At 38.2% G+C, this 17,643-nt stretch overlaps 1 protein-coding gene across 1 annotated transcript; it reads right to left on the reverse strand.

Moving 5' to 3' along the window:
- Nucleotides 1-8,890: 8,890 nt before the first annotated feature.
- On the reverse strand, nt 8,891-16,529 carry LOC104903269 (protein disulfide-isomerase 5-1). The gene is made up of 5 exons (XM_010691289.4): nt 16,288-16,529; nt 12,819-12,877; nt 12,540-12,715; nt 10,007-10,113; nt 8,891-9,337 (listed from the first exon to the last, which is right to left on the reverse strand). The coding sequence occupies exons 1-4, from the start codon at nt 16,420-16,422 to the stop codon at nt 10,016-10,018; spliced, it is 468 nt and encodes a 155-aa protein (XP_010689591.1). The 5' UTR covers nt 16,423-16,529; the 3' UTR covers nt 8,891-9,337; nt 10,007-10,015.
- Between the last annotated feature and the right edge of the window lie 1,114 nt (nt 16,530-17,643).

The following is a 17,643-nucleotide window of genomic DNA, read 5'->3' on the forward strand; positions in this document are numbered from 1 at the left end:
CTTCCTCTCCCGGCATAGCTATCCTAACTACACCATCAGACAAATATTTGTCTAAGTAACTCCTCGAAGAAGGATAGGCCAGGGACACCTCCCAGGGTAGGGGGATGGTACCCTCGGCCTCCTCCTCCTCGGCTTGCGAAGGAGTACTTGGGAGGGAAAGCGCCTCAGGCACGGCCGAGGGATCCGGGCAACTTATTAAAGTTGACACCAAAACCATTCCCATACCCCTCACTTCCTCGGCTAAATTATAAGGAGGTGAGGGAGGGGGTGTCACTGACTCGGACGAGCTCCCCATTATTTATCAACAGAAGGGGTCGGCCGATTTTATTAAAGGAAAGAGAAGAAAACTTAGTGAAAAAACAAAACGAGTGCGTACCTGGTCGGACGAGAAGGATGGAGCCCGGACTTAGAGAGAGAAAATGAGCTAAAGTAGAGAGAGAGAGAGCAGAAAACTCAAATTTAGAGAGAGAGAGAGAATTGTAAAAGTGACAAAAATCTCTCCCCTCTCTCCTACTTATAGGCAAAATCCTCGGTCCCCGTGCTCCACGTCACTCTTGGACCGGGCCTTGTGTCTTCAACACCTTAATGGGCCTCCCAACTGCCCAAAACTGTTCAAAAGGCACAACTCCTCGGAATATCAATCGTCACAAAAGTCATCAATAACCAGAAGTTGAATCGCGACCATGTTTTCAAGCACCCCAATAATCCACCGTTGCCACGTGGCATTTGGGTTCCCAAGAAGCTATTAAGTTCACCAGCTCAATATTGCCAGTTCATCAGCTCAAGGTTATCCACTCGGTCACCTCAGCCAGTGGTCCAAAACCTTAGGCACCGGCTCGGACAAGCATGGGGCTCATTGGCCCCTCATCCGAGCCGCGTCCAACTAGCTCAGCCCTTGGAGGCACTCCTCCTTGGTTGAGTAAGTCTCCTAAGTCCCAGATTGACTTAGCGAGAGCAGGCACCGGCTCGGACAAGCATGGGGCTCATTGGCCCCTCATCCGAGCCGCGTCCAACTAGCTCAGCCCTTGGAGGCACTCCTCCTTGGTTGAGTAAGTCTCCTAAGTCCCAGATTGACTTAGCGAGAGCAGGCACCGGCTCGGACAAGCATGGGGCTCATTGGCCCCTCATCCGAACCGCGTCCAACTAGCTCAGCCCTTGGAGGCACTCCTCCTTGGTTGAGTAAGTCTCCTAAGTCCCAGATCGACTTAGCGAGAGCAGGCACCGGCTCGGACAAGCATGGGGCTCATTGGCCCCTCATCCGAGCCGCGTCCAACTAGCTCAGCCCTTGGAGGCACTCCTCCTTGGTTGAGTAAGTCTCCTAAGCCCTAGATTGACTTAGCGAGAGTAGGCACCGGCTCGGACAAGCATGGGGCTCATTGGCCCCTCATCCGAGCCGCGTCCAACTAGCTCACCTTGGAGGCACTCCTCCTTGGTTGAGTAAGTCTCCTAAGTCCCAGATTGACTTAGCGAGAGCAGGCACCGGCTCGGACAAGCATGGGGCTCATTGGCCCCTCATCCGGGCCGCGTCCAACCGGCTCGGCCTAAGGAGGCCCTCCTTGATTGACTTGGCGAACGAGGATACCGGCTCGGACAAGCATGGGACTCATTGGTCCCTAGTCCGAGCCGTAAAGTAATCACACCCCTCCATTTCTTGACGAGACCGGGTCGGCACTCAAGCCACCCCTCTCCTCAAGGAGACCGGGTCGGCACTCAAGCCACCCCTCTCCTCGAGGAGACCGGGTCGGCTCTCAAGCCACCCCTCTCCTCGAGGAGATTGGGTCGGCACTCAAGCCACCCCTCTCCTCGAGGAGACCGGGTCGGCTCTCAAGCCACCCCTCTCCTGGAGGAGACCGGGTCGGCACTCAAGCCACCCCTCTCCTCGAGGAGACCGGGTCGGCACTCAAGCCATCCCTCCCCTCGAGGAGACCGGGTCGGCACTCTAGCCACCCCTCCTCCTTGAGTGGACTGGGTCGGCACGTGCCCTATTTTCCTGCCTAAGAAGCAGGTCAGCCTGGGTTCCAAACTATCTAGGTTCCACCACGAACGGGAAACATGTCAGCAAGGCCTCGATATTTCCCATTCCTGGCGTGGGGCTAATTGTTTGGGCTTATTTCCTGGTTTAGGCTTACCAAGGATAATCCAGCCCAATAAATGCCTTAGAGCCTCCAGTGGGCCCCACCTGTGATGGTGCATCCCAGCTGTCAGTGCCCCCCAGCTGGCCTACAGTTGGGATATCCCCAGCACTATAAATATTCAACCCCCTCATCAATGAGAAGGTATTGAATTCTTACCTAACAAACCAGAGCATCTCTCTCTAGACTTTATCTCTCTAAGCTTGATCACTGACTTGAGCGTCGGAGAGGCGATCCCGAAACAACCCCCGGGGCAGTCTAACCGTTACTTTTGCAGGATTCCAGCGTACGGACTTTGAACTCAGGACATTCGAATCTGACCCGGTACTCCCTAAGCAAAGGAATTAGAACCCTTAATTTCTAGACAGAAACACTAACAAAATCAAAACATCATCAAACTATTACAGTATAAATAGAATTAAAAACAATAATAATTGTTATCAAAAAAAACAAACCCAAAATATTGATTGAGATTTAAGGTTTAGGATCAGAAGACTCAAAGAAAGCCAATTTGTAGTCCGCAATTTGTCCCCCAAATATGTCAATTTGTTGAAAAAAAATTTATGCACAAATTCATCAATATACTCCACTATTATCAAAAACTCACCAATTGGCTTTCTTTATGAATCTGAATCGGCTCTACAATGGCGAAAATCGAACCGGAGAAGCCAAATATGAACAGCAAAGCTTCTTAGAAATCGGAATTGTTGACGACGGAAGTAATTTTTCGAAATCAGATCTCATGGGTGCGAAAATGGGGTTGGGTGGTGGAGAGATTAATCGCGAGTGAGGTTTTGGTGGTCGTGGGTTGCAGCTTGGCGAGGAAAGAGAAAGAAAATGAGGGAGATTATGGTGAAGGAGGAGGGCGAAGGAGCGGAGAAGGCAAGGGCATGGTGAGGACGAAGGAGCAGAGAAGGCAGGGCATGGGGAAGAACATGGAAGAAGATTTTACAAATACCATATTTATTAAGGTGGGAATGCCCCAATTTTACAGATTTTATAACAGAATCGATAGGTGGTGGGAATTTATAAGGTTTGGGAAAGAAAAGGTGGGAAAATAAAAAAAAATAAAAAAATTGAAAAGGTGGGAATTTACAAATACCATATTTATTAAGGTGGGAATGCAAATTCAGAATAAATTGACTTTACAAACTTATGTACTTCGTATATAAATTTAGTAATTGTTGGTATAGATATATTCTAAGGATTTTTATTACTGATGCTCAATGTGTAGCTAAGAAGTATAGAACTCATATGATGTAATTACTTTGTATTATGTTTGCTCTTATTCTGGAAAACAAAAACTGGAAGAGCCAATTATGTAACACATCAAAGAATTTTAGTTAAGTTTTTATTTTATCTTATTTTTGGTAAGTAAGAAAATTTCATTAAACACCAAAAACATACACCCAAATCAACCAAGGGGAGACAACTTCTAGGAAGGACTCTCACCCAAAACAAGGAAGACTGCAAGAACAAAACCAGCCTAGAAAGGCTAACAGACAAATACAATACTTCAAACAAAAGCAAACTCACAAGCTCTCAATCCATGCCCTATTATGGGTGCTACCTTTTTTTCTCAAAATATGTATAATCCTATGCTTTACACTGAATTGTATAAGTTGTACAGTAGAATTCACAGGGACAGAACCTTGCTCCCAATGATTCTTGATCCTCGCTAACCACACCGACCAAGCTTGGGAAAAGTTTTTTCATCATCTATATTGAACGTTTCCGGAACATTAACTCTTAGCATTGTAGAACTTGGTGTAGCAGGAATATAAACCACAGCTGTGGACTGTATTGAAGGGTTTGTCGCCCACTGAAGGCCTGCTTTTTTAGCTGATTGTTTCACGAGGTATGATTTGGAAACGTCTCACTTATATATAAAATGGAGTTCCTGCAGCAGATGGAAGGAAGTTCCGTTCTGTCCAATAGTAGAATACATCCTAAATACAAGTGTAGGATCTACCCGTCCGCTCCATGTGTGACCCTTGACCAAAGAACGTAAGCAGTAATAGGAAGCCAAAGATTACCATTTTCATCATTAATACGACCCCAAACGTTCCCATTTATATCAGTCACCGCTTCACCAATGCTACTGCCCATATCATTAAGAATGTTAGCAACGCCTAAACTCATGTACTCCCTTAAACAAAAAGCAACATACTCTTTCTAAACTAACCCAACCGATGGGCAGCCCCGTTTCTGAGATTTTGGAGGCCCAAGGGCGAGCCTACATATTAGGGCCCTGATTAAGTCCAAGTTTTTTGAACGTTTTATTTTTCGGTCTAGACCAAAAAAACAATTTTTTGGTCCGAAATTTTTGAAAAAGACGTTAAAATAAGGAGGTAAGTACTTGATCAGTTAATATGTCAATCAGAAAACCCAAAAAAAAAATTGAAAAGATGCACAATTAAATGATTAATAAAGAAATTCCAAATAAAGTTACAACCATCGAAAGACCAAAGGCGGAAAAATTTAACCTGGACCGAAATAAAGTGATAAAAAATAATTTAAATTTATATTAGATAATATCAAAATTTTATTAAAAAAAATTATGGATTAAAGGTCTGTTCTTTTTGATTAATTTGCTTTGCATTATTTTAATAAAATATCATGAACTACTCTAGACTTATTCAGAACAAAAAACAATAGGGTAAAATTAAATTTATCATTTTGTTAATAGTTTAGATTACACTTATTGATTAGAGTAAAAAGACCCGCTTCTCTGTGGATTCGACCCTACTTCCCTATCTACTTTAATTAGAGATTTAGGTTATTACTTTTGATTGGTGATATGACTTTAGCCTGTCAGTTAGCAATACTATATTTGCTACATAAACGTCTTATTCACGCTGCTTAATGGATTAAAATTTTTATCAACTCATAAGTGAGACAAGTAGGTTGCAGTTGCTTTTTTTTCATCACTTAACAAAGACAATGGAGGAAGAATATCAGATTGGACAACGTTGAATATTTCTTGTCCAGCACAAGTGCATATTCACTCTCTAACAATCTCAATAAATCCACAATCTAGTGGCTGTTTTGGCCTCCATAGATTAGAAACTCTATGAGAACTACTCACCAAGTAATGGCTTAAGGAAAACTAATAGTCTAGATATTGCAATTTCTCAAATCAATCTGCTAACAGAAACTTTCTCCAAATCAAAATAAGATTCCAACCAAACACTAAATAAAATACACAATCTGAAGATAAGCCCTCAAATTATCAACAACAACCCCAGAATTACTTCGAGTTATTTATATTATTAAATTAAATGCACAAAACAATACATAAAAACATAAACCAAACCACAGATTTTACAAGAAATTACTTCGAATTTGTGTTTATAACAACCAAATAAACTACTACCAACAATATCAAATCATCATAAACTGCATTTTTGAACAATTTCAACCAAAAATTTCAAGCAAATTAATGTACTTCAATTTAATTAATGTACTTCAAATTCGAACAATTTCACACAAATTCACAACAATTTCGACCCATTTCAACCAAATACACAGCATGTTCGAACAATTTCGAGCAAATAAATGTACTTCATTTTCGAACAAATTCAAGCATACATACAGCAATTTCGTTCCAACAATTCAATTGGTAAACCCGCACTCACAATTTCGAACCACCAAAATTCACCTTCTTCAGATATAAAGGGTTGCGTGCTTTCCACGACCTACTTCTGAACGCCACCAACAGCAACGTCCTTCGCCGGCGTCAATTACAGCAGCAGCAGCAACGACCACAAGCCCCACGACCGCTGGCGGGAGTGATTTGGGCCGTCGAAATGTGGAAGGGTTTGGGTATGAAATTTGGGAGGGAAGAAAATTTGGGTTTTTTTTTAGAGCAAAATCGTGGATGAGGAGTATATTGAATTGAAATCGAGAAAGAGGAGGAAAAAAAAACCTGACATTTCATTTCCAATTGGGCGGCGGTTTGATTGGGCGGCGGTTCAAACCGCCGCCCATATACAATTTGAACCGCAGCCCAATTGAACCGCCGCCCAATTAATTTTATTTTTTTTGAATATTTTGGGCTGCGGTTTGGTTTGAACCGCAGCCCATATACAATTTCTGATGATCTTGCCAATTCTAATCAAGCAAATTATAGAAGACGTTATGAAAGGCGTAGACAAGCAAACCGTATGATGGATCAGATGATGGATGGCTTCATAATGGCCAATCCAGCTGAAATATACGCCGCGGTTAATCAAGTTCCTAGGGAACTCAGGATTCTAGTTCCAATAGATCGTGAAAGTGGACACGACTGCTTATGGAATGATTACTTTGCAGATAATCCTGTCTTCCCTCCAAATTATTTCCGCCGAAGATTTTGCATGCAAAAATATGTCTTCCTCCGTATAGTGGAAGTCTTAACTACTCGTAATGAATTCTTCAAACAAAGGCCAAATGTCACTGGTAGACTTGGTGCTTCTGGATTACAAAAGTAAACAGCAGCTATACAATTGTTAGCATCCGACACATCAGCTGATTCAGTGGATGATTATCTACGAATCAGTGCGTCTCTTGCAAGAGATTCATTGCAACATTTTGTTGAAGGTGTTGTCTTCCACTTTAGTGATGAATATCCGAGACGACCTACTGAAACAGATTTAAATAGATTATTAGGATTTCCTGGCATGATGATTTGTATTGATTGCATGCACTAGCGGTGGAAAAATTGCCCGACTCAATTTAAGGGAATGTATTCTGGAAGACCTGGTAAGTCGACATTGATTCTAGAAGCCATTGCCTCATATGATATGTGGATCTGGCATGCTTTCTTCGAAACACCAGGTAGGTGTAATGATATTAACGTTGTTGATAGATCTCCATTGTTTAATGATGTTTTTGAAGGTCGTGCACCTCCAGTTAACTATGTTGTAAATGACCACCAATACGATATGGGATACTACCTCAACGACGGTATATATCCTCGGTGGGCAGCTTTTATACCCACAATAACCTTCCACGGAATCCAAAGGAAAGTCTTTTTGCCCAACGTCAAGAGGGTGTTCGAAAAGATGTGGAACGTGCATTTGGAGTATTACAAGCTCGATTTGCTATAGTTCGTCAACCTGCTTTAGCTCATGATAGAGAGATGTAGGAAAAATAATAATCACCTGCATTATTATTCATAACATGATAGTTGAAGATGATGAACGAGATTCATATTCCCTTCATTATGATCCCAATGATTATGAAGAACCTCCACATCCTAGTTCAAGTCAACAAAATGCGCAAAATTTCGACGAACCTTTTAGATACGAAACTAGTGAGAATCGCATTGCAAACTTGCAAACATATATGACTAATAGAGTTCGAGTTCGTGACAATCTCATGCATGACTGCCTCAAATCAGACCTAGTGGAAAATATTTGGATGAAATTTGGAGAAACCATGCTTTAATTAAGGCTAGGGGTGAAAGTTCAGTGTGCGGTTGGATTAGGGCCTAATCCAATCCGATCCGAATAAAATTTGGATTTCAAATTTTCAATCTGAATCCAAACCAATTAGGGTTTGAATCCGATCCAATCCAATCCGAAAATTCATACTTTAGATTGGATCAGATCCGAAAATCCGATTTTTTTTAGAACTCTAGTTTTTTGATGAAATAAAAGCAAAACAGCAGCCTAGTAGATTTAGGAAATGAGAAATTAAATGCAATTAGTGTTTTAGGGGAAGGATTGAAGTGCTATGTGTATTGGGCTATGGAGTAGGTTTTTATATAATAAAAAATCAGTTAAGCACTTAAAACCAATCCAAATACATAACACAAGGCATATTACTATTCGGTTTCAATCCGAACACAGTTCGAATCCAATCCGAATTAATAATTCGGATTGTATTGGATTTTTAAATTTTATCCGAATAACTTTCACCCCTAATTAAGGCGTATTGTTGTTTTATTTTAATGGCTTCGATGTTAATCTATTTAATAATATGTTGTCTTTGTTGCTCTTATTTAATGCATAATGAATAAAACATCTATTTTCTATAATACAATATGATTCAAGTGTTAATCATTCGACTTAATTAATTAATAAAATAATTAAAAATTGTTTAAAAATAATTAATAAATAAGTATTATTTGATTACCATCAAAATTCTATGTTCTAACATTAAAATATTCATAAATAATAATATAGTGGAATTGGAAGAGAGAGAAAATATGATGAGGTAAAAAAAAGTAAGAGAGAGAAATATGATGATCACAAATTGAAAGGCAACCATTGGAGTAAGAAATATATGAGATTAAAATGAGTAGGATATGATTGTAGTGGAAGAGTGAGAAAGTAATAAAATAATTGATGACCACAACCCATAGGACAACCATTGAATATACTCTTATAGTATTACTTTTCCTACCTCTCTCCTCAAAAACCCATTGAAAGGCAACAGCTAGGTACCCTCTTAGGTTTTGTGTTCACTTCTTTTTTGGTATTACATAGTTCTCCCTCTTATTTTAGTTGCAAGTTCTACTACAAAGGAGTGATAAGCAGAGACCTAAAAAATGTGCCCATATGATTAAAAAAAAAAAAAAAGAGAGGTTAATCATTCCAGACACACCCCTATTCCTCAAATTCTCACAAAAATACCACATCTTCAACCAGAAAAACCCTGCTTCTTACACAGGAACTTTCGAAAATTAGAGCAAATGTGTTCCAACAATAAGCTTCAACACTCGAGGGATTGAATTCTTGAGTTAATTGCAGCTGTACTATTGTTTGCATCCATATATAGGCTGCATTAAAAATGAAATATAACTCAAAGAAAGGTTTTCATCAACAGAATGGGAAATTTTGAGTGTATAACCAGGGAAACGAAAAAATCAGCTCAGAAACAGTAACATCCCAGTAAGCCAGTTACGGCGAAAGTCAGTCCAATGTTCACTTGTCTCGCATAACATGTATATTCATTTCATATCAGTCCATCCACTCCTGTAGAGTGGGAGAAATGAGTGCATCGCTAACAGACCTCTCAAAAGTTGTGAAGTATACGTGAGCCCATGAACGCAGATAATATAGTAATTCAAGCTTCAAAATTTACTCATGATCACTACAGCTACAGCAACCATACAGTATTATAGCCCTAGGATCAATCATGTAGCTGATTCACAAAATTCTTAACATGCTACATTTGCACTCTGATTCTGCTGCTAACATACTACCTTTTGGGAAGTCCTGCAGCGAAACAATTCAACTTGTCAACGAACACATCAACTTTACAGATAAGTTACATAACATTTAAAGTTTTTCTACATTATACACGTCTGTTAAAATATAGTGTACCCCCACCTTTTTCAAAATCCCCACAGTAAACGTGTGGTTTTATAAACATCTCAATAATTCCCCTATCATTAATTGTTCATCGATATATACCATTTGAGAATTCTTCTATGCGTTCTAATCTCATCGTAGGATTGAATTCAAAATTAGGTACTTCAAACATCTAGTCATACAGAGTGAAGAAATTGGTTAAAGTTGAATATTCCACACTTCAGAATAAGAAACATAGTAGATTAAATCAATTTCAAACCTAAAAGTAAGTTCCGTACACACCATATATCTCTCTACATGGAATTTTCAACTTCAAACAAAATATACTAAGATATAGAAGTATGGGCATCTTGGAGATGCTTATAAATCTACCATGGATACCGTGGAGATTTTGAAAAAGGTGAGGGTACAATGTACACTTTCAGCACAGAGTAGAAAAACCTTAGCATTTTTTAAACACATATTTGCTGTGTGGAAAGGGAATTCAGGTGCCTCTATAACATCAAGACATCTGATGCCATGCATGGGGTAAATAGAGCTATTACTACACGTTATCTTCTGGCTTCTGCATACCTTTAAAAATTATAAATCTTTGTCACTATCATCTACTGCGTTTGCTGCTGCTGCTTTCTCTGTTTCTTCCAGAACAAATGCTTTTAGCGACTCTACATCTCGCGGCCCTAAACAGATAGCAACAAAGGGACATATTATGCATCAGAAATTCAGCATTTTTCAAAATTCTATTTACGGTTACACACACATAACAATTACTTACTACCCCAAAAGACTCAGAAAACGCACTACTTAAAGATTTATATATCCAATAATAACATGACTTTCCAGGTTTCAAGTTCTAGAGTCTATTCAAAGAAGACGTTTTGAGCAAGACAAATTGATTCTAGAGGCCATTCATTTTGTAGGCAAATATGCAAACCGAAAAATAAGGGAACCTAGAAATTGGGATCTGAATGCTGCACAGCAGAATTATAAAGCCAATATAACTATGCTAAGAACTGATACGAGGGAAAGTTGCACTTCAGTTAGTACTTCTCTTTTAAGTTATTGGATTGGAGAATAAGTTAGTTAGGATAGAAGCTCCATAAACAGAGGAAATCATAGTAGACAAAGCACGGAAAATACAGTGAGGAGTTTTAGTTAGTTCTTGGGAGCAATTCAAGCCTCATGAAAGCTTGAAGTTTATCTGTTATTTTCCAATTATCAATCTCAAACCTGTTTACAATCCTTTTTTCATCTTCATCGAATGGTTCCAGGCTTCAGCTATTATGTTGATACGTAGCAAACTATAACTAGAGCAGCAACGAGACCCTACCATATATTATTAATTATAGAACCAATGTTGTTAGCAAAATTCATATAGCACACATTTTATAAAAACAAGATCTTAGCTTTCAAGTTTTTAAGTATACCCTGCCCTTGTCAAGGTTTCAAGTTTTTCTTATGAGGCCTTTGTATAGCTAGAGTCAGACATCAGATTCTGAACAGTACTCAATCATAATTTTGGCTCTATTCTCTTCCAACTTATTTTTGCTTAACTTCACTTATATTTTTGCTTAACTTGTTTTTTACTAAACTTATATTTGCAGAAATTTACTTATTTTTGTCGTACTTAACTTATTTTTGCTAAACTTCTTATTTTGCTGAACTTAACTTATTTTGAACTTAACTTATTTTGCTGAAACGTAGTGTAAATATATGTTAACTCAACTTATTTTTGCTGAACTTATTTCACCTGAACTTATTTTTGCTGAACTCAACTTCTTTTTGTTGAACTTAACTTATTCTTGCTGAATTTTGTAAAGGTCAAAGTCTTGTAGCTTAGAGATAATGCAGATACTGATTTGTTGTTAATCACCCCAAAGGATGAGTTAGGTTACTCTTATGTTAGGAGTTAAACTAGTTTTCTTTCCCTAATAAAAGAAAAAATTATTCTTGCCGAAATTTGTTTTAATAAGTTGATGAAAACACAACCTTTATAGGTAGATTGCTTAATAATAGCACAGGGCATGAGCAATTTCATCCTTAGTCCTCTAATATGGTGATAGGCAAGGGCATAACCCAAGTGAACTAGATTGCAGCTGCAAGCAAAGCTCCGTGTTATGACTGACTGTAACACGAGCTTATGAAGTTGGGATCCAAGTAGATACTGGGCATTCTCTGGGTCAAGCTGATGATAAGGATTTAAACCACCTACTCTTCATCTGTGATTATGCTGCCTCAACTTAATCAATTAACCCGTGTTGTGGGAGTAAAGCTAGATCAGTTGGCTCTTAGGCATTTGCAAACCAGAATGCAACAAGAGTCTCTAAGGGCCAAGCTTCTACGATACATTCATACATAAGGGACTGCAGCAAAGGAACCACAAAATTTCAGAGGCCTAGAAGCAACCTGAAGTCTTGGGGAAGCTCATATCATCAGATCTTGTGAGCTATGACAATTATGATACTTTACAAGCCTTCCCGAATAAAAATAGCTTCTAACTTGCATAGTTATCTTAGCTACTGAATTTCCAGCATACCATGTTGACCATGTTGTGTGTGGAGTTGTGTCTATAATGGAACTTTTCCTAGACATTGGTGATTATTCTTGTTTCTGACCAATGTCTGTCATTTAAATGAGTAGTGCATAAAATTTAGCAAGTTTGGGCTTGTCGTATGTGTCAAGACCTTAAACAATAGTTTCTTGTAATTTGGTAGTTATATCTATTTTGATGCCACAAAAGATTAATTATTGCCCACTTGCAGTCCAGTTGAAAGCGAACTATTGTTCCTGATATATCATGCTTTCTGAACCAAAGCATCTTAACTCTACAGCAAGTCACACAATATTGTTCCTTTGGCTAATTTTAAATCTTTAAATCCGGAAAAACAACTGAACCAGAGATAACTTAACTTAAGAGAGTGCAACATAATATGAGTTGATCATCTTACAATATTGTAATTGGTACTTCACAAGCAGAAAAATGAAAATAGATCTAACTTGAAAAAGGATAAACCAAAGCCAGCAAGCCAAACCAAAGCATTAAAACATAAACAGAGGTTCCATGTAAAAACAGAACACAGCAAGTAGATTATATGAAAGTAATTACCCTGATATTTTGCAACTTCTTCACCGTTGTAGAAGAGCTTGAATGTTGGATATGAATGTATATCAACTTTGGAACAAACAGGGAAACTAGAACTGCAATCAACTTGTCCAATTTCTATCTCATCTTCCCCTTCCATGGCCTTCCCCATATCTTCCCACAAAGATCCCAATTTCTTACTACAACACACGGTACTAGAATCAATGAAGGCCAGCAGACAGGATTTACAGTTATAAATTACCACTAAACAGCCTATACATTCTGAGTGGACATAATTCTTACCAGTGCTTACACCACGAAACACAAAATTTCACAAACCAAGCAGTATCCTTCTCCTTTATCTAAAACAAAAAACAAAAAAGAATGCACTGAATATATGACTTATATTTATCAGATAATTTTTTTAAAAAAACTAGTCGATCATAACTGAAACTTGTAAAATAGCCAACTGTGAGTTCCTGTATAAATCAACAAATGCTGAGCATAAGGTCAACAAATTCATTTTGGAGGGAAGAGGCAGAGCACAACATCTTACAAACTGAGTTCAAAGAGGTAGAGAGGTAACAATTAACACAATAGATCTGCAGAAGTATCAATCAAACATTTAAGAATAAATCCTCTAACATATTGGTCAAATTAGTGATTACATTAAAGTCCAAAATACAAGCTCAACATAGAGTCGTTAGTATCAATATATATATATATATATATATATATATATATATATATATATATATATATATTCACTACCCATGTTGTACTGCCTATGTGTCACTAAAAGAGCTACACTTTGTATTTTTGGACTATTTACATACTCCACTTTATCATCGTTTGTGATTTATATTTAAGGAAAAATATAGTCATGTGCGATCTAGTTAGATTCATCTCATTATTTAATGAGTCATCAACTTTCTATAATTTTAACAAACAAATAAGTAAAGATATTAATGCTCAAATTTACATTTGCATGAAAGTGAAAGTGTAACCATTATAAATGAGTAAGAGGGAGTATATAGTATGCTATAAGTATAAGGTCTCCTCAGGGTACCACATTCTTGTAGTTGCCAGAATGAAAGGGTGAGAGAAATTATTTTCATCCATTTAAAAGCTTTTCAACATGCATTTAAGAGAGACTTTCATCTCGCGAGTGAGATCGTGATGCAGTAAGCCAGTAAAGCACCAAATTGCTTCAGATTCTTCAGATTAAGGCTTGGCATGTGAAACATCGACTTGAACATGCATCGCTAAGGGTAGTGGAGAGACGGAATCATGTTTACTTTAGAAGAAGTTGGGGGAGACCAAAGATGAATTAGATGAAGAGCATCCAAAATGTTATGAAAAAATTAGGTTTGCACAAGCATATAGCACTCGACAGGCACGACAAAGGCAAGGAATTCATGTACACAATCACTAACAACAAATCTTGACTCATGCAATCGACCCATCCTATTGGGATTTCAACTTTAGTGTTGCTGCTACTAAACAGGAAGGGGTCTGGTGAGCACCAAAGATATTGGATACAGGGTTGCCTTCATCACGAAAATTGCAACAAGGAAACCCTTTATCACCTTTTCTCTTTACTTTAATGGTTCACGTGCTTCTTAAGTTTCTAGAAAGGAGTGTACAGATGGGAGCAATTAAGAAGCTTATAAGGAAAGAAGAGTTTTGGTTTCTCTTTGAGCATATGGTTAGTCGCTGATCTCGACCCGTTCAAGCATCTTCTAATTATTATCAAAATCAAAGGTAGCACGTCGCTTAGGGTTGCCGCTAAGAAGCAGTACATGATGGAAGTGTTACACGGAGCCACTTCTCCCTAGTCGGCAAAATTAAGCTGTTACAATCTCGTTCGTCCAGTCACCCACCTTTTTTTACCTCTCTTAAAAATATCTTATTTTAAGTGAAGCACTCGTGTTCGCGTTCGAATCCTCAACACACTCTAACATGGTTATAGAGCTACCTAATCACGTTAAGCCAAAATCATACAAACATATTTCATTGAATAGCTGAGCAGCAAATGTACCCGTGTCCAAGACTTTCGAGTACCATAGCTATCACTACAACATAAAATGGTCGAGAGCGGCTACAGTCATAGATAGCATACAAATCCAATATCCCCTTATAATATCCAGCCATTGAATCCCCCCTCACCACCACCACCACCATAAAAATAAAAGATGAAATTAGAGTTAAGATGGAGAGGGAACTATAGGAAGTAGGAACGGAAAACCAAAGAAAGAAGATTGTACTCTCATTTTTCTTACATATCTTACTGCTGACAACCACAAATCCCAATGTATTTCAGAATCTCACATAAATACAAGAAATCTAACACAACAAAACTTAATAGATGAATCAAAGGAAGGAAATAAAATAAAATATGACTCGATTGATATATATCATGGTGAAAATTCATCAATTATAGCCTGACCAACATTAGAGAGGTTGGAGTCTTTTCTAGTGGTGTTTGTCTCGCTGATTTTCTAAATCAAGGCAAGCTCACTATATCACAAAAAAGCCTTTCTCTGACACACAACTATCATATTACAATTCCCTAAAGATCCTCTTGCTTTTCTGTAACTAACTTCTACTTCTATCAGCTTGCTTAATTATTCCCACTTCCTCCTCCTGAAATTAATCACAGCAGCGGAGTAGCGTACAGCTGATTCCTTGCAAATTTCTAGACAAGACAAATGCGGTGGGGATCATTATCAGTATGCTAGTTCCTGAAATACAAAACATACCCCCTGCTCTTGGATAATTTCTTCCTAAATGGCCTCTGTATTCTCAGTAAACATCTTGGTAGAAGATATAATTTGTTGGAACCTGCACATATTCATTTTTGTTTCCCACTAAGACCATCATTCTCTCCCCGCAACTTTTATGTTGATTTGCTAGGCAAGTAATATAAATCAACGTACCAATATAGTCAAGCAACAAATTGAAGGACATCAACATAGACAAATGTCAAGAAGATGTTATTTCAGGTTTCTAGAAAACAGTACTAGCAGTAATTTATTAATCCTTATTCCCTAATATATTAAAAAATTCAGTACTCTCCTAAATAAAAATAATGTACCTATCAAAGTAACGATGCCACGTGGCACTATTCACTATACATGCGCCACGTATGTGTAATGTAGATTGCTACGTCATCTTACAAAATAAATACTGTTTGCTAGTAGATTTGAAACATGCAACCTCTTGCAAAGAGAAGTTTGTCCTCACCATCTCAACCAACTTTTTTTAGTGGTTCATAAATCGACATAACGTTATATATTCATTGCAAACATAAAGTAATTAAATGTCAGATTTTTTTTAAATTAATTTTTACAAAAGTGGAAAAATTACATATAAATTATAAGGAAGAAAAAATCTAACACCCGACGCAACGCCCGGGCCAACACACTAGTTTAGATCACAAATCTAGTTAAACTTGCATATCTACCAATTAACACATGCATTGCGTGCATATCGAACTAGTTTCTTCTACTGCCAGATTCAAAATTTATGATACTTCTATACATAAACAGAAGGCATCCACCAATTATTTGATAAAGGTCTAGATCTCAAAACTATACTTTAAAAACATACATCATTCAAAGTTGCTAAAAATTAACAGAACAATACTAACAATTGAGAAATTTTGCTAAACCATGATAAAATCAAAATTCAAACAAAAAAAAAAAATCCTAACAATTGATCGTGATTGCTGAAAGTATATGAGAATAGAGAAACGAAAGATGATAGATACCTTGTCGGAGAAAGTATCCTCTGTTAGGTTAATCACATCAGCTCTGCATTGTGTTTGCAGAATTGGAAGGATAAGAAGAAGGAGAAGACATGGTGATAGTTTCACAAGAAATCCTCCACTGCTTTTCATCGCCATGTTTCTGTGTTCGTGCTCACTAGTCTACCTCTACCGCCTCCGTTTGAACCCGGTTTTAAGTTTTGGTTCCTCCTCACCGTTTAAACCGTTTGGCTGGGGACTGGGTTCACACGAAATAAACATGGAACTTTATCAAGCCGGCCTGGCCCGTTATTCCTTTTTTCGGGTTCTGCTTGGTTAGGGTGTAACGTGGACGTGTACCGCTAAAAGTTTAAAGTCTAATTCAGTCTAAATTCGTGTAACTGGATTAGACCGAAAAAATTTTGTGCGAGACCAAATATTTTTGAATTGGATTTGTTATTGGTGCTTTGATTTTCGTGGCCAAGGAGAAAAGGAGAGAGCTCGAACTCATTTACCTAGCAGCTCTGACGAGGGAAACCGACCCCAGCCACGAGGAAGCAGCCCGGACGGGCTAGTGGTTGGCCCGGGAGGGCCCATAAAGTATTGCACATTCTACCAAAACCTGCACCGGACGGGCAGGTGACTAGCCCGGGAGGGCAGCTGGCCCTGTTCGCGTTTTTCACGTTTTAATTCGGGTTTTTTCGGATATAATGTTTTGGGTTTTGGGACATGTTGTAATCTTTAGGATGTCATATATAAGGCATCCTAAAGTCATTTAGAACCTCGGATTCAAATTAGCTACAAAATATAACTCTCTCTCTCTCCTCACTCTCTTCTTCTTCTCCATTGTAATCCTCCATTAGAGTGGCTAAAGAAAACTCCAAGGTTCTTGCTTCTGGATTTAGGTCAAGGTTGACCGAACCACGTTAAATCTTTGTCTCTCTTTATTGCTTACTTTTCTAATTTAAAGTTTACAACTTTGCATTTATTGTTGAACTTGAAGTCAACTAGCAAACCCTATGTCCTAGAAATTGCATTTATTTCAACAGGATTAGGTATCATCCCTTTAGAGTATAATATGTCTAATCTAATATCAGTCCATTTTTTATGAAACACGCCACACGAAAACCAAACCATGCGACCACTTTACTGTAGCTCTTCCTCCTTCCCCACCCCAATTCCTCTTCTCCTTACATTTGTCATGTAATGTTTTGATGAATGTAAACAAATGATGATTATCTAACTAATATGTGTGTTTGAGATGTGCATGTTACATTAACATGAAACAAGTCATCAAAGGTTGAATATATCACATCATGAAGGTTTCCCAACAAGTGAAGTTCCTAAAAGAGTTCATAAAAGGAACACAAATAGAGCCAT

The sequence above is a fragment of the Beta vulgaris genome, chromosome 9 (assembly GCF_026745355.1).
Source record: "Beta vulgaris subsp. vulgaris cultivar EL10 chromosome 9, EL10.2, whole genome shotgun sequence".
Taxonomy (NCBI): domain Eukaryota; kingdom Viridiplantae; phylum Streptophyta; class Magnoliopsida; order Caryophyllales; family Amaranthaceae; genus Beta; species Beta vulgaris.

Excerpts from the sequence above, each read along its gene's own strand:
- LOC104903269 (XM_010691289.4), bottom strand. The coding sequence starts at position 16,422 with ATGGCGATGAAAAGCAGTGGAGGATTTCTTGTGAAACTATCACCATGT. Across the intron at positions 12,878-16,287 it reads AGGATACTTTCTCCGACAAG|ATAAAGGAGAAGGATACTGC; the intron begins GTATCTATCATC and ends TTTTTGTTTTAG. Across the intron at positions 12,716-12,818 it reads GTTTCGTGGTGTAAGCACTG|TAAGAAATTGGGATCTTTGT; the intron begins GTAAGAATTATG and ends CGTGTGTTGTAG.